This window comes from Delphinus delphis, chromosome 3, assembly GCF_949987515.2.
Source record: "Delphinus delphis chromosome 3, mDelDel1.2, whole genome shotgun sequence".
Classification (NCBI taxonomy): Eukaryota; Metazoa; Chordata; class Mammalia; order Artiodactyla; family Delphinidae; genus Delphinus; species Delphinus delphis.
The window spans coordinates 49,753,861-49,781,066 of record NC_082685.1 but is presented as its reverse complement, the minus strand read 5'-3'; the positions used below and the strand labels follow the sequence as shown (position 1 = coordinate 49,781,066).

The 27,206-nt window shown below is 43.0% G+C and overlaps 1 protein-coding gene across 2 annotated transcripts in view; it reads right to left on the bottom strand.

The window, feature by feature from the left end:
- DPYSL3 (dihydropyrimidinase like 3) overlaps positions 1-27,206 on the bottom strand; it is a 112,568-nt gene that overhangs the window by 29,881 nt on the left and 55,481 nt on the right. For both annotated transcript variants that reach the window (XM_060008589.1, XM_060008591.1), the window contains exons 2-3: positions 6,410-6,498; positions 1,667-1,851 (exon numbers count right to left, since the gene is read on the bottom strand). In XM_060008589.1, the coding sequence (XP_059864572.1) occupies positions 1,667-1,851; positions 6,410-6,498 (274 nt within the window). The remainder of the gene's footprint in view (positions 1-1,666; positions 1,852-6,409; positions 6,499-27,206) is intronic.

Sequence of the window (27,206 nt, the reverse complement as noted above, 5' to 3'; positions counted from 1 at the left end):
CCGCGTAGAGCAAAAAAAAAAAACATGACATTTTTCATACCTCAACAATTATTCCTATGCCTAAGAATTATCCCTAAGGAAATAAACACGGCTATATGCAAAATCTGGGTTCTCAAGATGTCTACCACTATTTATATATTCATGTAAGTGAAAAACTGGGAACAAAGTCTTACAATAGGGAAGTTTGGTTAAATACATAAATTGTGATACCTTCATAAAACGGATGTCAGGAGCCCATTTAAAATTTGGTAGCATAAAAATAAATGAATGGAAAGATATACATGACCTATTAATTAGTGAACATAGAAGGCTAAAGCACAGTATGTTTATTACAATCCTTTTTGTTAAATAGAAAAAAATATATAGCCAAACTGTGACAGTGAAGTGAGATTTATGGAGTTTTTTTTCTTTTCTGCATACGTAGGGTTTTTAAATTATCTACAAAGGACATGTACACTTCTGTTGTTCTTATATGCTTTCCTCTCTTCTCACGTGGAGCTCCTTCCCTAATGCAGAAGCCCAAGCCTAGTGCATATGTCCAGGTTTCTGAACAGGTCCAGCTCCTCGGCAAGATGGCAGAAGGCCGGGCCAACAGCACTGATTTCCTCAGCCTTCTAGCGCAGGCAGCCTACGTGCGCTTATCGGAAAGCAAAGGCATGGAGCTATGTTACTGATGCTTGGACCCACACCAGGGCCTTCGTGGGCAGGCCGCTGCCGAGAAGTCAGCTGGCTTCCTCCCTTTGGTCTCCCAGAATTGCACCTTTTATGGCCCTGGCACAATTTTCCTGGGTTCCCACACCCAACTAGCTGAAGCTGAACCCTGCTACTGCTCCCGTTGAAAGGAAGCAAAAGACAGTGAATAATACAGCTCAGGCTGTACTGAGTTCTTAAGTGGATGTATACCGTGGTAAACAGTGCTCTTGCTGACCAAGTCGGGGGGGCCAGGGCTGGGACGGGAGCCAATTCATTGGGATTCCTTTGGCTTAGGAAGGAGTGCCCTGGAATGCTATCTGCTCAGTAATCCTGGCATTCAACTCCCTAGGTCTCTTTGGAATTGCAAAAGTCACCAGAAAAACAAAACAAAACAAGAGAAACAACCCCCCAGCTTGCCCAATCTTAAAGATACGAATTGGTCAAAACACAGCACAGACTAAATAACACTAACCACCAATGAAGCCTCCTAAGCTCTCAAGAACTGTTAAGTCTCATCATCATTCTCTCTGGGATGCTTCTCAGCCCCATTCTCACTGCTCTGCCTGTACTCTCTGCCCCTGCTGCCTCAGACCCAAGCTGGAAGTCCTGAAATTACTTTTTGCCCACCATCCACAACTTTTTAAGTCCACTTTCCACAGAGACTGGCCCAGAGGTGATACGTGCTGATTCCCCACCCATGGTATACCGGACCCCTGCTCTAAGGCAGACAAAGAAGACACCTGCTTTCAAGGTCATGAACCTCCTGAATCTCCTCTATGTGGTTACAGGAGCTGCCAATGTCCTCACCATAACCAGCTTTTCTCAGGTCTCATCAGGCAGAAAGTCCAAAAACTGAATTGAGGGGAAGTGTACGAGTTACCAACAGAGACCACTGCAGTTAACATGTTAGTTAAACTCACTCCCTAGGACCCCTCGCACGCTTTACAGAAATGTGTAAAGTCGGGGGACTTACTGATCATGGTGGTGCCCCCCGCTAAGGCAGCCTTGGTCCCTTGGAAGAAGTCATCCACTGTGGTCATTCCCTTGTAGGGCATCTGGAAGTGAGTGTGGACATCGATGCCTCCAGGAATCACCATTTTCCCATTGGCCTCAATGGTCTTCACCCCTCCAGGGACAATCAGATTGTCTCCAATTTGCCTGGTGAGACAGGGAAGCAACCAGCAATTTAAAAGAATGACTTCCAAGATAAACACAGTATTATAAGGATTTGCAATGTTGTAACTTATGTTTATCAAAGTAGTCTTTTGCAAGTGATTCACAAGTTTAGCAATCTAGAAACAAATAAAGACAGGTATCCATAACAGAAAACATTTTTATTACGAGACATTGAATATAGTTCCCTGTGTTATACAGTAGGACCCTGTTGTTTATTTTATATACAGTAGCGTGTATCTGTTAACCCCAAATTCCTAATTTATCCCTACCCGCCTTTCCCCTTTGGTAACCATAAGTTTGTTTTCTACATCTGTGAGTTTGTTTCTGTTTTGTAAATAGGTTCGTTTGTATCATTTTTTAGATTCCATATACAAGTGATATCGTAAGATATTTATCTTTAACTTACTCCACTTAGTATGATAATCTCTAGGTCCATCCAGAAAACAATTTTTTTATAGACACAAAACAATCTGATATGCTGTTTGGTAGGACCGTGTGTCCTGGCTTCGTACCGTAACCCCAGTGGCTTAACCATGTCTAGAATATAGGGTGTGTAATAAATATTTTTTAATAAGTGTTTTTATTATCCTTTTCATTTTGTTCTTTATTTAAAGGTCAGGAAGAACATTTGCAGAAGGACCGAATGGCTGTAAAATAATGAACTGTTAGGAGAGACTGAAGGAGGTAAAGAATCGTTTTAAAGAATAGGTGTGTGAACTTTGCTATCCTCTAAATGGGTTCATCTGTGCTCCTAATAACAAATGGAATCTGTCTAGGGCATTTCACAACTCAGACTTCACTCTCAATTCCATCCTTCCCTGATAGTTTATCTGTCAATCACAGCTGATGGCAGATTCTCAAAGAGGAAGCCAAAGACGCAGATGCCTACACCAGCTGCTTTTGTATGGTCAGCATCTCAGTAGAAGTTTCAAGCCAAGGAAGGTGATTATGACAACCTCCACCAGACACAGCTTCACCCAAGAAGCTTCAGAGCATCCCAGGGAGGCAGAGAGGGGGAGACTGGGGTGGGAAGGAAGCCAGTAAGTACGCCAAGGGCACACTACACAAGACAATTGGCAAATACAACTACTCCTAGCACAATGTAACCACATAGACCATCTACGTTGCTTAGTTCACATCCTTGATTGAAACATCCAGTTAATTCCAGGTAGACTTATGATTCTTTTTTTTTTTTTTTACTAAACTTATTTTATTCATTTTATTTTTGGCTGCACTGGGTCTTCATTGCTGCTCGCAGGCTTTCTCTAGCTGTGGCGAGCGGGGGCTACTCTTCATTGTGGTGCGCGCGCTTCTCACTGCAGTGGCTTCTCTTGTTGCAGAGCATGGGCTCTATGCGCACAGGCTTCAGCGGTTGTGGCATGCAGGCTCAGTAGTTGTGGCGCACGGGCTTAGCTGCTCCACGGCATGTGGGATCTTCCCGGAGCAAGGCTCGAACCTGTGTCCCCTGCATTGGCAGACGGATTCTAAACCACTGCGTCACCAGGGAAGCCCTAGACTTATGATTCTTAAGGCTCTACATTATCATGAGCCCTCTCCTACCTTGGGGACACATGTACCCCACTGTCAGTGGCATGAATACTTTCTGCTTTTGTTCACAGCCAGCTAAGAAAGACACTTTCCTGGGGTAGGAAGAAGTCTACCACTTGCCTGACAAAATCTAAGTTCTACAACTAAAATGAAGTCTTCCTGACATCTCTAAGAGTTCACCCTTACCACGTCACCACTCTGCCATTCCAGAGCCACCACAATTCAAAACACACTGTGGAAAAAATGCAGCCTTGATTCTAACTCCATTCTAGTCCAGATACTGGCCAGTGTGTTCTCATTTCCCTCCCTCACCGATTCACCTCTAAGAGAAATTGAGAACCAAGGGCATGAAGAGTTGCCTGGCTTGGGTGTGCCTACGTATGTATGCTTCTACCAATTTTGACAACTGGTATAACATCCAGTCTGAAAAAGAAAAGCCTTCCCTCCTTTTCCCCACTGAACCAATCAAGGTCCCCTTAATCCTTGAAGGCATAGCTTCTATCTCCCCTCCTTGGTAAGTTTCTACTGACAGCCAGGTCTAATAATTAAGAGTGTGGCTCTGCCCTGGACGTGAGCTATGTGGACTCGCAATCTTGGATCTGCTAAGACTAGCGTTATGACTTCGGCCAAGTTACTTAGCCTCACCATGTCTCAATTTTTTCATCTGTAAAATGTAATAAAAGTGCCTCCTCCATAGGTCTGTTGTATAGATTAAACATTAATCTGTGTTAAGCCCAAAGAACACTGTTAGTTAGGCACATGAAAATTTAGTAAATATCAGCTATTATAATCAATAACCACCTTAATCTCACATAGCCCTCTCCTTCCTCTGGATCTCATCTGTTCTACTAATTTAATACTCGATATTGATATTATCTGGTGATGTCATGTGCTTTGCATGTACAGACATGTCACTTCCCCTAAAAGACTCTCAGGTCCCTGGGGGAAGAGAGCACGATGATTTGGGTCCCAATGATATCTACCATAGCATGTGACATAGTACGTGTCCAGTGCCTGAGACAACTTCTTTGCACATAGCAGGTACTCCAGCAATCTTCACAGGAAACAACTCTGTAAAAACTGGAGGAAATTATTTCTGTTTTTATGCTCTGTGAGTTAAGAATGTTGTTGGAGATATATCATTTTATAGGACTGGATGAAGATCATGTTTATACACCCTTTTCTCCACCACCAACACACACATCTGATGGTTAAATTCCTCCTATAACATCCTTGACAAGTGGTCTTCCAGTCTATTTTAATAGAGATGGCAAAGAAGACTCAGTTTTTGTATTCAGCTATGGTAGTAGGTGCCTGAATCACTGCGTGAAGATGGATTCTGAGCCTGTATTTAGGGCTCAACTGTGAAAAGTTCTGTGATCAATTAGTGATGCCTGCCATGAGCTCTGGAATGAGGAAGAAGCATTAGGTACTAAATTTTTTTCCAACTCTGAACATCTCTAAATGAGGGAACACACCTCCACCAGAGAGTGGACTATACACAATAATGTTTTAGTAAGAGAAAAATGTAGAATTAATCGTGGCTCATATTTTGAAGAAAGTACTGTTTTACACTGGTTGGCTTGTCTAACAATTCCATTTTTCCTGCTTCTAATATGAAAAAGTATTTATGCAAATTGGCAAGGCTACCAAACACAAATATCTTCATTCTTGCATTTGTTACTCATTCATCCATTCATTCAGTCACTCATCCATTCATTCAATGCATTGATTAATATGTTGATCTTTAGCAAGTTATTTACTCTCTCTTCCTCTTTCTCCTCTATCCTCCTCTGAAAAGGGGGTAATAAGAGTACTCACTTCATAGGATTGCTGGCAGATTAAATGATAAGGCATGTAAAACATTTAACGCAGTGCCGGGCACATACTATATACTCAATAAAAGGTAGCTCTTACAAAAGTCTCTATGTGTTAAGTACTGGGGTAAGTGCTGCAGATACGGAGAAGAATAAGATATGGTCCTTGCTCTAAGAGTGCCAACAGTGTCAGAATTGCTACGATTGATAAAAGCACAGGGTTTTTAAAAGCTCATCAAATGGAAAGCTAGCCTAGATTTAGGGGCTGGTAAGGAATGTTGGCCTACAGAAAGTTGTATTTAAGCCAAGTTTCCAAAGATAAGTAAGCAATCTATAACCAGAATCTTAAGCTACCCAATGAAGCTGAATAAGATAAAAATAAAACTGAATGAGGCCAGAGATGGCTCATATGGTGGGTTGGATATACCAGTTTTATACAATATCTTATCAATGTGGGGAAGTACCCGGCTTTATGTGATGAAGGCTATGTGTAAATCAAATCCTTTTTTAAAGGTCACTATGAAGCTACCCATAAAGGTTACCTGGCTGTGCTGCTTGCAGGCATCCAATAGCAAACCATTTTGTAAAGTAATTATATATCCCTAGAGTATCTAGTTGGAAACCTTGCCTGCCCTATGTATGTCCTATCTGTGCTCTGCCTATCCAAGTCCTACCTAAGTCAAGGTTCAGTTTAAATGCCCTCTCCATCTCAAAACCTTCCTCTGAAGGGATTTCTCCTCCCTGTGCACTTCTAAATTACTTATCCTCATTTGAACTCCTTTGGTACCTATCACACTAGGCCTTATATTTTTAGGGTGCTGTGATTTGTGGACGTTTTCCAGTGACCTTAAGGACAGTGGTGACATCTCCCAATTCTCCAAGACACATAGAGTGCCCATCAGTGCAGCTTGCCCAAAGGGGCCCTTAGCATCATTTGGGTGACTGAATTCAGATTTTTCATTTCATTCATGTAATCCAAGTGAACTAAGGCTAGCTCCCATTTTTAAGGGATTAAGTGCATCCAGACTGAAGGGCTAAAATAAAAACTCATTTTTAAGGAGGAGAAATGAAACACACAGAAGCGACGGGCTAGTGAGCGAAAAAGAAGCAAGTTTCCTTCTGAGCCTCTAACGAAGAAAGTTCAAAAGACAAAGCAAAGCGTACTATATACCTACTTTATTAAGCCGTCTTCCATGTAAATATCAGCGTAAAAGGATTGATCATCGTTGACGATTCTGCCTCCCTTGATCAGAAGACGGTCGCTCTAGAAAAGAAGGAAAACGGGAGTCATTCTCACAGCTAGGATTTCAGAGAAGAGAGGTCTGCTGAGGTGCTCCCCATTCATTGTTTTAGAGGTTTAGCAGAAACCATTTTCTTAAGACATCTGTGTGCTCAGTGCACTCAGTCTTTCTGTTAGGTATCCAGTCTTTCTCGTTTGACCCTATTCAAATTATTCTGGAGTTTCACCTCTTGCTTCTGCAACCTATCATAGCCACTCAGAAATGTAGCTACTCTTTATATTGGCTTTTTCCAGAAAGCACTATATAATGCAAAGTGGGATAACATCTACCTCAGTGCCTGGCACTCTGTCTGGTATTCTGTTGGCACTCAATAGTGATTCCCAAAAACAGAACTTAGGGTCAGGCATACAATGAAATGGCCTTTAAAAGTCTCTATATGACAGGGGGATCATGTTATGTTTAAAATTCAGGATACTTAAACATGTGCACACAAAGTTGTGGAATGTATAACTCAAGGTGGAGAAATTATGCAGGATTCATATTTGCTTCACTATACTCAGTATTTCTCACATTCTCTGAAACATATTTCTTTATTGCTTTTCTTGTGAAAAACAAATTTCCTTTCTTATGAGAAACATCTTTTTAAAAATTATAACTTAAATGAAGTTTGGATAAGTGATCCAACTGGAAACAAGGCACATACACGCCAAAGTTATTAATAAAATATAAACATATATTTTATTTATAAGTCAGGAGAGACACAAATCACTAGTCAGCTTTAGAGATCACAGATTTCATTAAATGAATGGAGCTTAGACCCCAGCATGAAGGATGGACATAGCTTTGTTGGGTTCATGGGGGAGAAGAGAATCCCTAGGAGCCTGGATGAGTGGAACTGCAACCTAAAGAACAATGGTGGGCTGCAGTTTGTTAAGAATTCAACATACAGACTTCAACTCTCCACCCATCCATCCATCCATCCATCCATCCATTATTCACACATCCACTCACTCAGCAAATAAGTATCTAATATTTATTGTTAAATAGTGGGGAGGATGCAATTGTGAGTGAGCCACACCGTCAAGGTCACTGCCTGGATGGAACTTAAGGGGAAGTCTAGCAATAAAGAAATAAAGTCATCAAAATAAGTAAAACAATGTAAAATTGTATCAAGTGTCACAAAATACAAGGGAGTGGGGCTTGTTTAAATAGAGGCTGGAAAAGGCCTTTTCAGGGAAGATCAGTTTAGATGGAGAACTGCAAGCAGAGGGAACAGTGTGTGCAAAGGCCCTGTGGTAGGAAGAAGTTTTGTTTCTTTGAAAACCTGAAAAAGATCAGTGTGGAGGAAGCTTAGGGATCAAGGAGGGAAATGGCATGAGATGATGCTGGTGAGGGAGGGCTTTCAAAAGAGGACACAGGTTTCATGGGGGAAGGAAGCCCCACAGACAGGCGGACTTCTGGCTTCCGAAATCAAAGACTGTGAACAGGGCCAGAAAATGAGAATTGAAGCTAGGACTCCTCTGGGGATATAGCCAATTACCACTTACTCTCTCCTGCTTCCAAGGTATTGGGTAAGAATAAGAAATTTCATCATACTGTATTGTCAGGGGGAAGGATTTTTTAAAGATACAGATCAATGAGGTGTTGAGACAAAACCTACATATATGGCAGAGAAGATGTGCTAATGAGGTCAAATACAAACTACTACCACACGTGACCTCCAAGCCCCTCAGGAGCTGGCCTCTGTCATTACATCCACTCTGCTAGGTTCTATCACACGTTGCCTCATATTTTATATGGTGGCAAAACTAAGAGACACGTAGTTCTAGCCGCCTATCAGGCTCTCTGGCCACTAAGCCTTTGCAAAGATGTTCTCTCCGCCTTCTCCTATGTTCACCTACCACTGACGACCATCCTCGCCATTGTCAAGCCTCAATCAAAGGGGTTTTCCCCTAGGATACACCACCTGACTTTCCAGCAAATGCTACCTGCTCCCACTGCAGCTGAAACAATGAATTGTTCTACAAGAGTTGGTTTACTGTTCATTGGTCTCCTGACTAGACCAAAGACTCCTGTAGTCTTAGAACTATGCGTCTTTTGATCTTTTTACCTTATTCCCATCTTCGATAGCTGTTAAATATTGGTCAAATGAATGGCTGAAGGGTGGGACACAGGAGGTGGTATTATATATCAGAATGATAAAAAGGCCATCTGAGTCAGAAAGTTATGTGAAGTGGTCGGAATATTGGACTTGTAAGGAAAAACAATTTTAATTGAAGGCTACTGTAATCTACCACTTGAACAGAAATTGCAAAATGACAGAAGGCAGTCCTAGGACTGTGCTTCTCAAACTAGGGTGCACATTAGAAAAATATAGATTCCCAGGCCCTGCTCTAGGCCAACAACTATGTATTTTATAAGCTCTATAAACGGCTCTCAGGCAGCCATCAGCCAGCCCACAGCAAGTCACAGACCAGCACCAGGAACCACTGCCCCAGACACAGTTTGTGTTGTCTGTGAAGGCAACAAAAGTTTCTCCAGCAGGAGCTTCATACTAATAACAATCTTGGCAACTATAAGAGTTCCCTCTCACAGCTCAGTGCTTTTATGATGCTCTTTGTCTTTCTAGCAAAGAGCTGAAGTAAGCTGGGTTAGGGAAAGGGGCCAGTTGCTGCCTGAACTGAGCCCAGTCATGAAATATGACCATCCTCCTGCCTGGGGGCATCCAGTCCTGAGCCACTGGGGATCATCACTGCCTTCAATAAGCATGAAATATCAACAAAGGGGAAAAACCTATCAGGCCCCTTGTACATCAGGGGTGTAGTAAGAGGTGACCCAAGTGGAATTAACATCACTGAGATGGCATTGTTAAAAACTGTTCCAATGCCAGTGAAATAAGCTTGACTCAATCATCAGGAACCTAAACAGAGCACAAAGATGAACTGTAGGCCTGGTGTAAGTTTCAGAGATGGGAGTAACAAGACCCCTGCTGTATGCACTATAGTATTAATATTATTATTTGTCTTGATCACGTAGAGCAGAGATATCAAAACCACGACTCACAGAGCTCAAGCAAATGCTGTTCCTGGGGGTCTTCAGCTTGTCCCCTGAACTTTTATTAAAGTGGTTAATAAAACTGCTGTATTAATTTTAACTCTTTCCATGCATGTGGGATCCACTACAAAGGACAACCCAGGCAAACAGTCATCAGACACAGAAGCATGAGAAAGGCAAGTCTTGGACTTGGCATTGAAGAATGATACAGCAACGACTGACCACTCCCAGGCCACATGAAAGCAGACCTCCCTGGTTACGGAACATGCTTGTCTGTACAGTCATGGACCAGCCTTAGGCAGTAACACATTCTGGGGCCCAAAGTCAACAAGATGAACAGCTCTGACAGCTCTGGTTAAAAGTTACCCTCGACGGTGTTAGAAAGGTGAGTGTGGCTCTGAGGGGCTCTTTGCTCTCTGTTCTCAGTAGCTGAGGCGGTCAGGAACCCGAGAGCTGACGCCCGAGGAGGTAAAGTGGTCTAGGGAGCCGACCAACGTTTCTCATGCATTAATAGGTATAAAGGATGAAGGTACTTCTAGAGCACACAGGGATAGTCCGGAGGGTATTTGGAACCCAAGATGAAGCTCTTCAGAGCCTGCAGCACCAGGCCAAGGACTCTGGCTGCTTTGGGCCCTGCACGGCCACCAGGGCTGAGTGAAGCCTGGTCTTGCAGCCCAGAGGGGTGCCAGGGGTACCAGCTGCCAAGCTTGGGCTCCACTGGGTTCTCCCACTACTAGGAGAATCGGGCCGACCACTTAACCAGGTATGTGATCTTGAGTTAGGACTTAACCTCTCAGCACCTCAAGTTTTTTATTAGCTCAGAGCGGATAATAACACCTAGCTCACCTCTCAGGGCGGCTGCCAGGACTAAATGAGGTGGATGAAGGGGGAAAGGTGTGTGGTGTGTGTGTACATGTATACATAAAATATCTAACACAGTAAACACCTATAAATATTAGTTATATTTATTCCACTCATTATTTACAGTACTTTAAATTTTTATAAAATGCCTTAAATTAAGAAGCATACTGGGGAGGGATTATTGTTCCCATTTTCCCAATGAGGAGATCTACACAGAGAGACAGATGACTTTCTCCAAGTGACAGCGTTGATTAGTTCCAGTTGGAAGTAAATCCAGGTCTCTCATCTCTTGGCACCAAACTGCTTTCCACCTGAGGCCACTGCACCAATAATGCCTAAACCATATGCCAAGTGGCTCTTTCCGACAGGGCTGTCCTCTCTGTTTGACACTGCATCTGACAGTTCCAGAGCAGGAACGGCTGACTTCCTCTGCAGTAGGAAACTTCAGGAATCCAATCACTTGTAAGCCACTACTTATAAAATCAGTGGATTAGACCTGCCCCTTATGGCCTGAATGTGTTAATGCAGCTTATAAAGGGACCTGATTTACAATCCAGGGTAGCAGAGGCCCCTGAAGTTTGATAAAGTCCGACCCTTTTTCCTTCACTAGGATATGACAATGATTAGAAAAATCAAGCATAAAAAATCAAGAGTCTGTGAGAAAATGGGACAGAAAAGAGACAAACAAAGAAAAGAAGGAAGGAAGGGAGTGAGAAAAGACAGAAGTACAGAGGGGACAGGGGGAGCAAGAGAGGGAAGGGAGGGGCTTCCCTGGTGGCACAGTGGTTGAGAATCCACCTGCCAATGCAGGGGACACGGGTTCATGCCCCGGTCCGGGAAGACTCCACATGCCGCGGAGCGGCTGGGCCCGTGAGCCACGGCCGCTGAGCCTGCGCGTCCAGAGCCTGTGCTCCGCAACGGGAGAGGCCACAACAGTGAGAGGCCCGCGTACCGAGAAAAAAAAAAAAAAAGAGAGAGAGGGAAGGGAGGAGGAAATAAACTTATAACAAGGGATGCTGTTAAGAATGGCTGTGATTCAAACTAGAATAGAAAATGCAAGGACAGGATCTTGAACTTAAGCCGGTTGGAGATGCTGGTTCCCATTTTAGTTTTCCTCACCTAGTCTTCAACGTAAAGAACTTAAATTACCACGTCTGTCTGAGCTGATGAGAATATGCCTCCCAGAGAACCCAGAGCCCTCCGTGGATTTCTTCTCACTCAGTAAAATCAGCCCCAGAACGGTACTTAGGACACATCTGTCCTATACTCTGCAGACATGCCAGCAGCTCAGAATAAAAACTATAATCCTAGGAAGAGAAAAAGAGAATATAAACTGAGCAAGGAGTCTTCCACAATAAAATCTTTTAGGACCTGTGTTCAAATCACAATGTGCAGACTCTGACCCTCAGTGGGGACTCAAGATCCTTTCTAAGTCCAGACGAAGGCGCAGGTGGTTATTTAAAATAAATTCCCATCTGGGTAATTAGATTTGACTCCCTAAAAACACTCCCATGCTTAAGAATACAACAGGATGGATAGACTACACAGATGAAATCTTGTAGCTTTTCTTCCCCAAAGCAGCATCATTTAAAGAAGACAGAGAAAAGGCTTTCTAAGATCGTCCTGGTTGCCTCAACATGGTATTTAGGAAAAGGTACTGAATAGGCTTTCAGGAGACCAGAGATCTCATCCCACCTCTGCTGTTAAATATGCAACCTTGGGTGAGATGCACAGGCGTGAGTTTGAATTCTGCAACGAACACTACCTGTGTTTGGGAGAGTGACTTCACCTCTCTGGGCTTCAGTTACTTCATCTGTGAAACGGGGGACAATGGTATCTTTCTCTCAGCGTGCTGGTTAGGATTATGGGGGTTCCTATAGGTAAAGGGTTGAACTCTGCTTGGCAATTTATAGATGCTTAGTACATGTGAGCTACTATCATAATTATTCTTCCTTTCAATCATAACTGGCCACTGTACAATGGCCCTCTCACAAATATTCTAGAAGAACTGAACTAACACTTTGTTAATCAAAATCTAACAGACCTTGCCATAAAGGGAATTCCAGAGGCGCCAGTCCCCAGCCAACCCCCAGCAACTGTTCTCAGCTCCTGCCACCAGCTGCCAAGGTCAGCCAAGACTTCTTCTTTTAAACCCACTCCCACAGGACAAGTTCCCACGGCCCCTCCAGGTCACTCTTCCGCTGGAAATAAGGCTCCATGAGCAGATAACAATCTACTTGCTCTCCTCCAGCAGGAATGCGGAGTGGGTGGCAAGGTCTCAAACCTGCCCCCAAACTCACCCTCCCTGCCCAATGCATGGATCTGTTTCCAGGCCCCTCAGTAACAAGCATGCCATGGAGACGGAGAGAACGAGTAAGGTCAGGGAGGAAATAAGACTTCTTGAAGGGCAATGCAGCTTCCTGGCTCTGAGTCTTTATTGAAACCAGGCATAGTTGTACAGGGCTGGCTATTACAAACCTCTGAACTGCTACAGATGAATCTCAAAAACATCCCTCCTTTCTCTCACCACCCAAACATACTTATGACCAAGTGTGCACCATGGAGGCTAATGGTGGGAGTGGGTGGGGAGGAGAGTGGGGAGGGGAGAGTGGCGGGGGGGGGACTCCCTTCAAAGCACAGCCCACCGAGCAGAATGCATAATGAATGGCAAGCACTGTTGTCTCTTTCATGTGTTTGGTTTGGCCCTGGAAGGACAGACCACAAGGTAGGAAAGCAGTAATGCAGAGGAAGCAGTAGCCAAGGGCAGGTTTAACCAGGGCAGGGTGGCAGCTCCCTCTTCTGAACTAGAACATCAAAGCCAGCTGTGCGCATTCTTCCCCCCAGAACTTCATGTTCACCATTTTGAAGACGTAATTATCGAAGGGCCAGACAAGTGATGTGCCCTGCCCTGGGTCAGACTGGAGTGGCGAAATGAACCATGGATGGCATCTTAATCCCAGCGCCCGATAACACTCTCCCAGTCTTTAACAGGGTTCCAGACACAGATAAGCACGAGTGGATAACCAGACAGGGAACCGGGGGAGGGGAGGGATGACACAGCGATGGACAGAGGAACCACAAAGCCATTCCAACCTCAAGCAGGAAGGTCAGCTGGGCCTGTGAAGCCCAAACCTCAGTCACTACTGTGCTATTTTCATGACACTGGACAGATCCCGGTACAAACTGTACTGTTATTTACTTAATATTATCCTGAAATAAATATATTTTAAAAGTAAACACTGTCTCACTCCCATAAATTCTAAGCCAGTATCACTTACCAAAAATAGACAGTAAACCTAGGAATGAATACAATAAAAACCTCATGAAACTTTGGCTCCATTCTCTGCCCTCAAAAGGGTTCTGAAGGATGAGCTCAGATCTGCTACCTTTGTTGAAAGGAAGATTACCCAGTGTCAGGGTGGGGCGGGGAGTGGAGGGGTGGTGTTCAAGACAAAGTAGCACTATGCTAAGACTTTTTCCTCGACCTGCTCATAAGGTTAGAAAAATAATTAGAAAAGGGACAACATTTCTCTCTTTGTGGTTCAGTGTCATTGAATGCCCTCTTCCAGAATCACCTAAAATGATCTAACGTAACAGCAGGACTACCATCCCTGCTCTTGAAACATGGACCAACATGGACCAACGTGAGCCACCACGGGCTTGAGCAGTGTCCAAAGCAGAGTCACAGGGACGTCCCAGGTCCTGGACAGCACAGCACACGGAGGAGGTTATTGGAATGAAGGATCACCGTTTCAGAAGGTTAGGGAGAAGGAGAGAGAGGGGCAGGGTGGGTAAATCTAGTATGAGAACAAGCATGCCTTATCATAAAATAGGATGTGACAAATCTGGGTACAAGAAAAAAAATGTGGTCCATCTTAAGCTGGGCTTTGGGGAAGGAAAAATGGAAAGGTTGCTGTCTGGACGGAAACCAGCCCTAATCACAGTTTGCAAAACCATTCAGAATTTAGGTAGCGACCAAGGGAGTTTGGAAGCCACAGCTGCATTGGCATCTCTGCTAACTCATTGTGTGCTTCTAGGCAAGTGGCTTGATCCAGCTCTGGGCCTCAGCGTCTTCAGCTGAGTGAAGGTGGAGCTCTCTAAAAAGGCCCGTTTACGTATCTGTAAAGTACAGATACTAATGCCTACCTCCCCAGCTACTGTGAGAATTAAATATCATGACGCAGGGTCGGGGCACTTCGAAAAAGCACCATGGGTGGCAGGCATTACAAATATTACCACTACTACTAATTTCACGACGGTGCTACCACCTCTATTTTATTGCTCTGATTATGTACATGTACAATTGAAGGCAAATCCAAATTGCAGTATAAATGGAAGGTAGCTACTACTATTACATATAAAGTGCCTGAGAAATGTGTTGCTCAGGACAGAGTATAAAGGAGAATATAGTTTGAAGAAAAGTCAGTGCTTTAGAGATCTAATTCATGGCCACATTTGGTCTGGGTTTATAGGAGAGTTTTGTGTTGTGTTTGTCATTTGGGGGTTTTTTGTTTTGTTTTGCATTGGTACTTTTAGGCCTCAGATCCATGTGTTATGGGTGAAAGCTCTCTGTCCCATATGCACGCTAGGAAACTGGGGTCCAGTTATGTTCAAACGGGATCCTGTGTCCCATCAGCTCGACAGCCTGTGTAAAAGCCAAACGCCTACTTCATCAGGAAGGAGGGCCTGAAATTTCAACCAGGTCTCGATTCTAGGGATAAACAGGTTTAATAATTCATTCCTGAAACGTACACTTGTGTGACTACTGGCTGTGAAGATGTTATGTTAGGTGTACGGGAAGGCAAGGACAAAACAGTCGGAAAAATTAAGCCATGACCACAAATAATAATGTGAAGTAAAAAGAGCGAGGGTAAAACTATAGAGGCAGTGAAATGATCAGTGGTTGCCAGTGCTTTGGGGAGGGAGGGGGAGGGAGAGGTGAATAGGTGAACAGACAGAGCACTGAGGGTTTTCAGGGCAGTGAAACTATTGCATAAGATGTTTTAATGGCGGATACAAGGCATTATGCACTTGTCAAAACCCATAGAAACGTACCCCCAAAAAAGAGTGAACCTTAATGTAAAACTATGGGCTTTCATTAATAACATATCAATGCTGGTTCATCAACTGTAACAAATGTTTACCACACCAATGCAATATGTTAATAACAGGGGAAACTTGGGGTGGGGGGGAGTGGGAGGGAGCAGATGGGCACTCTTACTAATTCCTGCTCAATTTTTCTGTAAACCTAAAAGTGATCTGTTATACAGTGGAAACTAACACACCATTGCAAAGCAGTTATACTCCAATAAAGATGTTAAAAAAAAAAAAGTGATCTGAAGAGCAAAGTCTGTTAATTAAGAGAGAGAGAGAGAAATGGGAGAAAAATCCTCTGGTAGAAATCAAAGAAGGGTCCACAGAGGCGAGCCGAGGTGGGTCTTGGGAAAATGGTTAATCTGGACCCACAGGTATGACCCAAGGCAAGTGGGGGAACAAGAATTCGTAACTAGCATTTACTGAAAACTTACATGTCAGAAACTCTTAGAAGCTTTATGTACATTTTGTTCAATTAATCCTCAATGAAATGAATTATCTGCTGTTTTCTCCCCATTGGGTTGATGAAGACATGGAAGCTTAGGGGGGTTAGTGCAGGGTCTGGTGTCACATAACCAGTCACTGGAAAACCAAACGTATCAAGGCAAGAAATGCATTTCAGGGGAAAATTGTGGAAATGGGTGGGGTCCCTGATGCTTTGGATTCTGGAAGAAGGGGATGCAAACAGTGGCTGGCTATGGGGTTTGACCTTTATCCCACAGGTCCTGGGGAGCTGTGGAAGGATTTTGAGAAAACGAGTGAAATACAATCGAAGAGTTAAAAAAAAAAAAAAAAAAAAAAAAAAACGCTGACAGAATGGCCATGCTGGAGATAAAGGAAGGAACTAGTTAGAATGTAACAGCAAGTGGTGGGGGGTGGGAAAAGGAAGAAAAAGCAACAACCTATATCACTCAGGATGCCAGGAAACAGATGGAATACTCAAATTGGATTATTAAAGTGCATTTAACAAAGGGATTATTTAACAAAGCGTGGACAGGGTTTAAGGAAATTAAATGGATCCAGAGCACACCAACAACAGGGAGAAATGCCATCCCCAGGCCCAAGGAGGCCAGAGGAGTGATTACCGGAGCTGAAGAGGGCAGCTGTACGGGGAGGGCACCTGCTGTGACCTCCAGCAGAGGCACGTCGCCACTCCACAGCAACCCAGCAGCAAGGAATCAGAGGGAAAACACCCTGATTTCGTGGTCCACCCTCCCTCCAGTCCCCTAGTGGTGCCACATCAACTAAATTCAACCAGGAGCCCAAGGGCAAAGGACCTATTGGTGCAGCCCAGACAGGTCCAGGGTGTGGAGCAGGACAGAAAACCTTGGCGAGGGCAGCTGAAGAGGCAAACAAAAAACATCCAGCCTAGTCCCTGAACATCCAACCACGGGACACAGTTTAATAAACTGCAATACAGCCACACTGTGGATTATGGTGCAGCCACTTTTTAAACAGGTTAAATCTATATCTTGAACTGAAGAAATATCTAAAATAAGTAAGTGGCAATGTGCAAAATACGATACTGTCCTTGCAAAAGCAAACAAACAAATACTATTATTATGTTTCTGTATGAGCAGGAGAAAGGTCTGGAGGGATGTATACCAAATTTGTCAACATTAGGTATGGTAGGGGGAAAGGATGCAAAGGGAGGAGGTATGAGGAACTTTTTTCTTTTCTCTTTCTCCTCTATTTACATACATTATTTCACTAGTTGCACAATGCATATTCCATTTTATAACTTTTAAAAAGGATTTAATACAGAAAATTATAAAAAGGAAAAAAGAATAAGGACTTTGCTATGGTCCAGATGACAGCAAGAGTATGGATTAGAACACGTATGGTACACTGCAGAGGAAAGCTGGAATCTAATTAGCAACTGAAGGGGAAGAGAAAGTGACGTGCCACTATTTACAGTAGCCAAGGCATGGAAGCAACCTAAGTGTCCATCGACAGAGGAATGGATAAAAGAAGATGTTGTATATATACACAGTGGAATATTACTCAGCCATGACAAAAGAATGAAATAATGCCATTTGCAGCAACATGGATGGACCTAGAGATTATCATACTACGTGAAGTAAATCAGACAGAGGGAGACAAATACCATATGACACCACTCATTGTGAAATCTAAAAAATGATACAAGTGAACTTACTTACAAAACAGAAACAGACTCACAGACCTAAAAGACAAACTTATGGTTACCAAAGGGGAAAGGGGTGGGGGAGGGATAAATCTGGAGTTTGGGATTAGCAGATACAAACTACTATATATAAAATAGATAAACAACAAGGTCCTACTGTACAGCCCAGGGAACTATATTCAATATCTTGTAATAAACTATAATATAAAAGAATCTGAAAAGAATATATGTGTGTGTGTATGTGTTGTGTGTGTGTGTGTGTGTGTGTATATATATATATATGAATCACTTTGCTGTACACCTGAAACTAACACAACACTGTAAATCAACTATACTTAGATAGATCGCTAGATAGATAGATAGATAGATAGATAGATAGATAGATAGATAGGAAGTGAAGTGCTAAAGGTAAATGATATTTCAAGGCAGGCTGGCCAGGAAGAACCGATGAATAAAAATGCAGAAGAGAAACGAGTCACAAAGTTGGGGTGCAAGAGCATGAAGAATAATTTTGAGGTGCTGGTTAGCCACACACCAAATAGGCAGGAATGGGGATTTGAGATTTAACAGGCTGGTTAGAAGCGGATGGATGGAGTTGCGTTAACCCTACACTGAGATGGCTATACCAACTGAAAGGCAATGAAGGGTAGTACGGACGCCTGGAATGGTAGTCAGGACCCGGATTCTGGTCCCAGCTCTGCGAACCCAAGCTAGGCACTTTGCCTCTCGGGGCTGCTGTCCACTGAATGGGACTCTCTTCCCTCTTTGAGAAGCAGCTCTCTCTCCACTTTGATCATGTGTGCCTGGCAGCTGGCTTTGACTGGGCCTTTGGAATGACAGGAAAGCCCAGTGAATTCCCGCTATTGCTTCTCAGAAACAAAAAACTCTTTCACTGAATCTGAAAGCCAGCCAAAATGCAATCCCCAGAGGAGCAATACGGGCTTGGGCCTTGGAATGTGTGAGCGGCACCTTCAAATGACAGGCGATTGCTCCCCATCTATTTGTGAAGGCCACAGCGATTTTTCTCCAAGTCTGACCTTATACTTTTCAATTGGCCAGGGCTGCCTGGGGACTGCGGTTGCAAGCACACAACCACTGGCTTCTGCGACTTCCTAAAACTGGCCCGTGGTGGATGCGTCGACAACGTACGGCTGCCGTGTTGCAGCTCACACCAGGTGGCCACAGAAAGGGCCCTTGGAGAGAAAGCATGGGAGGGAGGGACTGTTTCAAAGAGCAGAGATGCTCTCGGTTTGCTCTGCCAAGGAGTCCAGACATCAGAGATTGGGTCTGTACAGGACAGCAAAGGGGCCTGCCTCGTCAGTCACTTTGCAGCTAAAAGATCTAAGCGGTGAATCTGCCAGGGCAGCTCAGTGGCACGGTGAGAAAGAGAAGGGCTTTACAGTCACAGTCCTGGCTGTAAAATGACGACAATTATATCTGCTCCAAAGGACTGAGGTCAGGAGTCAAGCCCAAATTCTGGTGCATGGTAGTGCTCAAGAAACGCACGCTTCTTTCAAAGTTGCACTCAAATCTTATGTCAGTACCTTTCACCTGGATGCCTACCCATTCTCACTGCTATCTCTGAAAAGTAGCTTGACTTTTCACCTCTTTTTAGTTTACATATAGGCCTTAACTACCTTCCTATAAGAACCCAAACATACTTCCTAACGAGTATGGGAAGCAGAGGAGGTGGGGCATTCTCTCTTTTTTCTGGCTCTTTTTTGACACAAGAAGCAGACAGTGGTGATGACTGACTCTCTGGGTCACAGCCTTCTGATACCTGCAAACCCACAGCTCTGCTTTCGTTCGATAGATCGGTGTTTAAGCACTGACTCTTTTTGACTCTTCGGCCCCAAACTTCTCCAAGTTATATTGACAGAGAAAACTGCAGATGCTCTGAGAACAAGGACTTCAGGAGATCAGGCAGACTTGGAATGAAATGAACCCTTGAAATAAATATAATTGAGGTACCACTTGAAAATTATCCGAACGCAAAAATGAGACTAGCGGGCAGTTAATCCTGCCGTGACAAAAGGCTTCTTCATCTTCAATGAAGATCTAAGGCTTCACACAACAGGCACTTCCTGGGATATATTCAAGACTGCTTTCTATTTGCAAATGCTATGCTGACATTACAGGAATTGATTCCCTGTGGCTAAGGGCCCGCAGACTTCATCCCTACCTGCAAAGCCATGAGTTACCCGCTTCTTTTCCCAATGATCACTGGTTCACTTTCTGTGATTCTAACACCAGGAGAATGATCTTCTTTGGAATAGTTCCAAAACAGTCTGTTCTTTTATGACGTGTCTCTGCTCAGAAATGTTTTCAAAAGTGCTAAGGCAACTGAAGTTTCCAGTTGCAGGTGTTTTCTGCATTCCAGAATGTGTATTGTGACATGTATTAAATTGTGTCTAAAAGAAATAGCAAAGGAGTTAGGTAGGACCTTTGCAAGTCTCTTCAAGTCATCTCAGATGCAGCAGGTTTTCATCTGTGGTATGACTTGTGTCTGTTATCCCAAGTCTTTTCATCTTTCATTGATCATTTCATTCACTTGAGGTTAGACCATAGGGCGGATAGTTTAGTTGTCTTCTGATAACCCTGTTTCCTTGACACCCGCTCTCCCTAAACCACTTACTAAGGGAAAGCACATTAGTTTAAAGTAAAGGAACAACATGCCTTTTCATTCATTTATTTATTTATCCATTCGTTCCTTCATTTAACGTTTGTAAATGCCTCCTTTTCACAGTACTAGGGATACACGAGTGAACAAAATTAATTCCCTGCCATTGCAACTGTAGGAGTTGAAACAGCAAAGAATAAGTCAGCCAATAAATAAGTACTGTAATTTCAACAGTGATAAGTGACATTTAGAAAGAAGGTAAGGGACTTCCCTGGTGGTCCAGTGGGTAAGACTCCGCTCTGCAATCCCAATGCAGGGGGCACGGATTCGATCCCTGGTCGGGGAACTAGATCCCATGTGCATGCCACAACTAGGAAGTCTGCATGCCACAAGTAAAGATCCCACATGCCACAACTAAGACCCAGCGTAGCCAAAATAAATAAATATTTTTTTTAATTAAAAAATTTTTAAAAATTTAAAAACATAAAGAGGTGAGGGGATGGAGGCTTGGAAGAAGGTCTGGGACTGCTTCTGATCAGGTCTTCAAAGAGGGCATATCTAGGAAGCTATCAGCCAAACTGAGTTCTACAAGTAAAGCCTCCTAGAAAAGACTGCTCCCCACTCCAAGGGTGCAGCAAGGACAGAGCTCTGAGCTGCAGATAAACACATCAGGTCCAAGGGAGAGTGAGAAGGGAGGACAGCTGATGCCAAGACACTGGGGGCAGTGGAGATAGTCAGGGCCAGGCCACGTGGAACCTTGAGCACCATGGTCTGGGTTTTATTCCAAGTGCAACCGATTTTTGAGCTGGGGAGTGACTTGATCTGATTTACATTTTAAAAGGATCACTCTGCTTATGCATGGAGAAATGACCTGATGGTTGGCAAAGTGGAAGCACTGAGACCATTGGAGGGTTCCTGCAGTAAGGTGATGGAGGCTCAGCTAGGGTGGTGGCAGGGATGAAAAACGGTGAGAAGTGGCTGGATTAAAATTCTCTTTTAAAGGTAGGGCCCACTAAGTTACACAGCTGCTATATAGCTGAGCTGGGCCTTAACCCCAACACCTGCTGGAAACAAAGCCCGGCCACCTCTTAACTCGATTGTGTCTTCTCACTGATAAAGTCCAAGTAAGTTTAACCCATATGTTTTAGAAATGATAGACCACACAACCTTAAAACAGGGAGGGCACAGCTGCAAGAGAGCCATCCACATTCAATATTTCAAGCACCTTCTGTTTCCCATATCATAACAAGCGGTTTTACCAGCAGCTCAAGTTCATTTAATTTTTTTTTGATTGATTACATATTTATCAGGTCTTATTGTTGAAAACACTTCTAAAATAAGTAATTGTAAAACTCTGGCACAGCTTCCACGTCCCCTCATGTTACAGATGTACGGGTCTGGTTTCCTGCTTTAGCAAATGTGACCCAGCGCACGTAACCGATTCTCCTCTGATGGGTCACATTTCTTTGGGGCCTGGGGCCCATCGCTATGAACATTCATTCTTCATTATGTGCAGCTGTCCACTTTGACATGTGAAGGTATAAGCCACTGGGAAGGCTCTGCAGTAGACCTCAAATACCTTGATTATCTTTTAAAATGTCCCTGATCTCCATTTTTACCCTAAAATCAAGGGCCAAATATTTCCTGTTCAATCGATTAAGTGGATTCCAGGTGACTGAGACTTCAGAGTATATTTTTTTCTCTTCCTAACTTTAAGCAACTTGATAACAATGGTTACTAAAGCGCTTGGGTTAACTTCAGTGTAGTGGGTAAGGGTTTTAAAGTCAGACAAGGAGATGGATTTGGACCTAACACCACCCGCTTAGCTAATAAATACGAAACTTTACATAAGTTAAATTTCTGAGCCTCAGTTTCTTCATCTGTAAAGTGGAACTAATAATAACTACACCTTAGGCATGTTATAAGCATGAAATGAGATGCCATATATAAAAATACGATTGAAAATCAAGTCAGTATGGGCTTTGGCATGGCATTATTTCTTAGAAATACTAATTACCTGGGTTTCCCTTTTCTATTCATTGAGAACTTCCCCGGTTTGAAGTTTTGAATTTTAAATGTCTTTGTTCTTAACTTTTCCCCCATATTAGTTTGCAGCTGCCACAACAAACTGTCCCAGACTGGTTGTCTTAAACAACAGAAATTTGTTTTCTCACAGTTCTGGAGGCTAGAACTCCAACGTCAAGGTGTCGGCAGGGTTGGTTCCTTCTGAGGCCACTGTCCTTGGCTTGTAGATGGCCAGCTCCACCTCCCTGGGTCCTCACACGGTCTCTCTTCTGTGTGTGTCTGTGTCCTAATTTCTTCTCATAAGACACCAGTCGTACTGGATCGGGACCCACTCTTAATGACTTTATTTAACTTAATTACCCTTTTAAAGATCCTATTTCCAAATACAGTCACATTTTGAGGTACTAGGGGGTTAAAACTTCAACACATGAATTTTGAATGGACACAAATCTGCCCATAACACCCACCCCCTCACATTTTCCCCCCGGGGGGAAAAAAAATTGTGAGAAAAGCACTGAGCCAGAGCAAGGGAAATGAGTCCTTTGCCTCATGTTCTTAAAAACTATTTTGCTGTGTGACCTTTGGCAAATTATCTTCCCTCTTTGGCCCACTTTTTCTTAATCATTAAAATGAGAGGGTTGCAATAATGGATCGCTTATTTCTCTTCCTGCCCTTAACTGAGCAAAGCTAGGTTGGATTCTCACAGCAAGGAATCTGAGATAGAGCATGCAATGAAATAACTGGAATCAAAGCACAACAAAACAAAACAAAAACATGCCTTCTTTATGGAATAAACCTAGGACGAATTTTTCTAGAAGCAGAGGATTACATTCAATTGGTTTAAAATGTTTTAGGTTGCTTAAAGCCCTTTCTCTCTGTAAGGCCATAATTTAAACCAACTTAGTTGGATAAACCAGAAACCCCATTCTGAATTTATCAATATCCCCAAACAAAGTAATCTCATCAAGATATGGGGCACAGATTGGCTTGGAGGGAAAGAGTGTATGATTTCAAATAAAGGTCTCCTTGAAAGAATTAAGGGGGCAAAAATTTAAAAACAAACGCACATACACACAGAAAATGTGAAATTAAAACCAGCTCCCAAGCTTACAGGTTAAGCCATTAAGGCGAGGGAGGGGGAAAAGGAATGGGCATATTTCCTCTCCAGCTGTGCAGCTTTTGGTCCTAAGACACTGTGTACCTCCACAAATGTCAACAGCCTCAGCAAGACAGGGAGGCGAGCAAGGGTGGTGGTGAAGGAACAAATGTGCTCATTGGAGAGCAGGAGAAAACAAAGACGGAAAGCAGAGTTTTCCCTGGAAAATGGCAAAACTGCTGGAGCAAGTGGAGTGATGACAAGAATATAAGACTAAGATTAAACATACTAGGACTCAAATCAGAGTCTGATGCTCACAAGCTGAGCAACTGTGGGCACGTTACTCAACTTCTCATCCTGGGGTAGCTTTTAATTTAACTTCAGCTAAAAAACAGTAACTGAAAACACACCCACCATTTCATTTTTGCTGTTACTACCAAGATCTCGGAAACAACCAAAAAAATCAAACCAAATGGAATTAACTGAAGCACTGGGATAATATGTATGTATTTAAAATTATGATATGTAAAAACAGAGTTGCCATGTGATCCAGCAATCCCACTCCTGGGCATATACCTAGATAAAACTGCAATTCAAGATGATACATGCACCCCAATGTTCATTGCAGCGCTATTCACAAGATACGGAAACAAACTAAATGTCCATCGACAGATGAATGGGTAAAGAATATGTGGTATATATATACCATGGAATACTACTCAGCCATACAAAAAAGAATGAAATAATGCCATTTGCAGGAATATGGATGGACTTAGAGATTACCATACTTTGTGAAATAAGTCAGAAAGAAAGACAAATACCATATGATATCACTTATATATGGAATCTAAAATATGACACAAATGAACCTATCTACAAAACAGAAACAGACTCACCGACATAGAGAACAGACTTGTGTTTGCCAAGCAGAGGGGGAGTGGGGGAGGGGTGGATTATGAGTTTGGGATTAGCAGATGCAAATTATTATATGTAGGATGTATAAACAAAAAGGTCCTATTGTATAGCACAGGGATCTATATTTGATATCCTGTGATAAACCATAATGGAAAAGAATATAAAAAAGAATATATATATATATATAACTGAACCACTTTGCTGTACAGCAAAAATTAACACAACATTGTAAATCAACTATACTTCAATTTAAAAAGAGAATAAAATTATGCTATGAAAGAATATTTAAAACATGGAAAGATGTCATAATATATTATGGAATGAAAAGCGGGACATAAAATAGCATGAGCAATATGCCATACTATTTTAATAAACAGCATATATCGTAGGAAGAAAAAATTTTATTTTATTTTTTAATTATTTTTGTTGTTTGTGTTTTTTGCGGTACGCGAGCCTCTCACTGTTGTGGCCTCTCCCAGTGCGGAGCACAGGCTCCGGACGCGCAGGCTCAGCGGCCACGGCTCACAGGCCCAGCCGCTCCGCGGCATGTGGGATCTTCCCGGACCGGGGCACGAACCCACGTCCCGTGCATCGGCAGGCGGACTCTCAACCACTGGGCCACCAGTGAAGCCCAAAAATTTTAGATGGGTATACTCAAACTTTACAATGACTATCACTGAATGATTTCACTGTAGCCTATTTTTATTGTCCTCATTTTGTTTTTTTTTTTTTTTGGTAAATATTTCTACAACCATCGTGGGTTTTTTTTGGTTTTGGGTTTTTTTTTTTTTTTTTGTAATTGGAAAAAATTCCTACTCACTTTGTAAATTTCAGTATCCTACAGTAAACCAGACAGTTGAAAAAGCCCTAATTCAGTCAGTCTCAAATTGGGACTTGGGTTTCAGTTTCCTCATCTGTAAGGGGTAAGGGGAGACTAGACTGAAAAATTCTTTAAGGAGCTTCTGATTCCATGAGTTTTACAAAGCCCCATCAAGTCAAAACCTCAGCGGAATCTTGCTTAGGATTTATTCAAAAAGCTGGGGAGGCCAGCGTGGGATATAGGATGAGAAAGTGGCATTCAAATCCACCTGAAGAAGAAGCCCTTGCTGGTATTTTTTGCTAATTCAACTCAAATAGCCTTGGGTGCTGGGCATGGTAGGCACCTCCCTGGCAAGTTGGCTCTGAAAGTACAACAGTGTGGAGCTGCTCCTGGCGTTCCTGGAAGCAAGGCTGCTCCGAGGGGAAAGCAGGAGAGCTTCTTGAACCAGGCAGGGCTCCCGAGTCCAACCCCATGCAGACCAGGGCACCCATAGGCTGTGCTTCCCATCTGCCATAACCTGACCCTCATGCCCCACTGGAAATAGGTGTGGAGGAGGACTTAACCCTGGACTTAAGCGAACTCCAATTTGGACCAATGTCTCATGACCCCAGAGGTGCAAGAAGATAAAAGAAGGTAGAATTTAAGGTAGCACCGTAGAATGGGGTTAAGAATGTGGTTCTGAGTCAGTATGAAGTTTGGTTCCACCACTGAAAGGCTTGTGTGATCGTAGGCCAATTTCCTGATCTCTCGAAGTTTCCTCATCAATAAAATGGGAAGACCTAGTTGGAAAGCCAACTACCTAACTGAGTGGTTTTCAGGATTGCATGAGATAAGGGGAAAAAAGTACTTAATAAATGATAAATACATGTTAATTCTTATCATTATTTTAGATGCTTCTGCGACAAGCATCACATTGCTAGGCAAAGAGACAGCGGTCAATAAAATATTCAATCAAAAATAGAAAAAAGGTATTATTATACATGATTAATTATATAAGACACATTTTAATACACATAGTACTTTAAATGCAATCTTTTAAGCTCCATGAATATATTTAATTCTCCCCTTTGTCTTCCCTTATAGATGCTCCCCTTAAAAAGATCTAGTGAGTATTATTACACTTAGAGTATTGAGACCATCGACTGTACAGTTTACAGACAGAAATGAGCTTGGTAAAATGTGCTTTAACTGTCCCCATCCCTCAAACCAAAAATGAATTTTAGAATAAAAGCTAATAACAGGAATAGCTGCAAGCCCAGAGAAAGCTGACAGACGCAATAGGATGAGGGACCGGAAATCTCTGGGAAAACACACACACAAGCACAAAAACATTCCATTCTAAAATGGCCAACACTACTTGAGAAATGAGAAGGAACTACTTAGCCAAGCCTTAGCCAAGCCTTCTGAAAGGTGGAGTTCGCTGTGCAAATGCGTACTAGGCTATCTACTGGCTGGTAACAACTGGAATGACTTGTGGTTTCTGGGTAAAGGCAGAAAGCCCAGAAGATCAGTTAAGATCTCTGTTAGATCCTGGTTCAGTCATGTAGTTTTCTCTATTTGAAAGAGGACATAAAGGTCTCCATTAACTCTTTTAAATCATTGGCAGTAAGAGAAACGATGAATCTGTTTGCAAGTAAGAAGTACCCAGGGAGGCCCCTGAAAGAGGCTGAAAATGAGGCCAGATGCAGAATTTGGAAGAAGGAGAGGAGTGGAGGCCTGAGAAGGAAGAAGTACAAACGATGGACAGACTCCCTGGCACATCTGCCCCAGTCAGGTCCTGGACTACAGTTAACTCTGACTGGTCTGCTAAAGCGCTGTCATGTTTCTCTTCGCCCAGGGATCCCATGCTGGTTTCTCAGAGCCAAGCCTTATCTCTTAAAAGTGAATATTCTAGAAAGTTGTCAGTGAAAGGCAGGATGACGTAGAAGCCAAACGTATACACGTTCTGATCATCTGATCATTTTCTCGCTTGCAATTATTCCTGCAAGGTAAATGTTAAATAAATGTACCCATTCATTCAACAAATGTTTACAGAGGGCTTACTATGTGCCAGCCAAAGGCTACGTGCCGGAGATTCAGTGGCAGCAAAACAAAAATGCC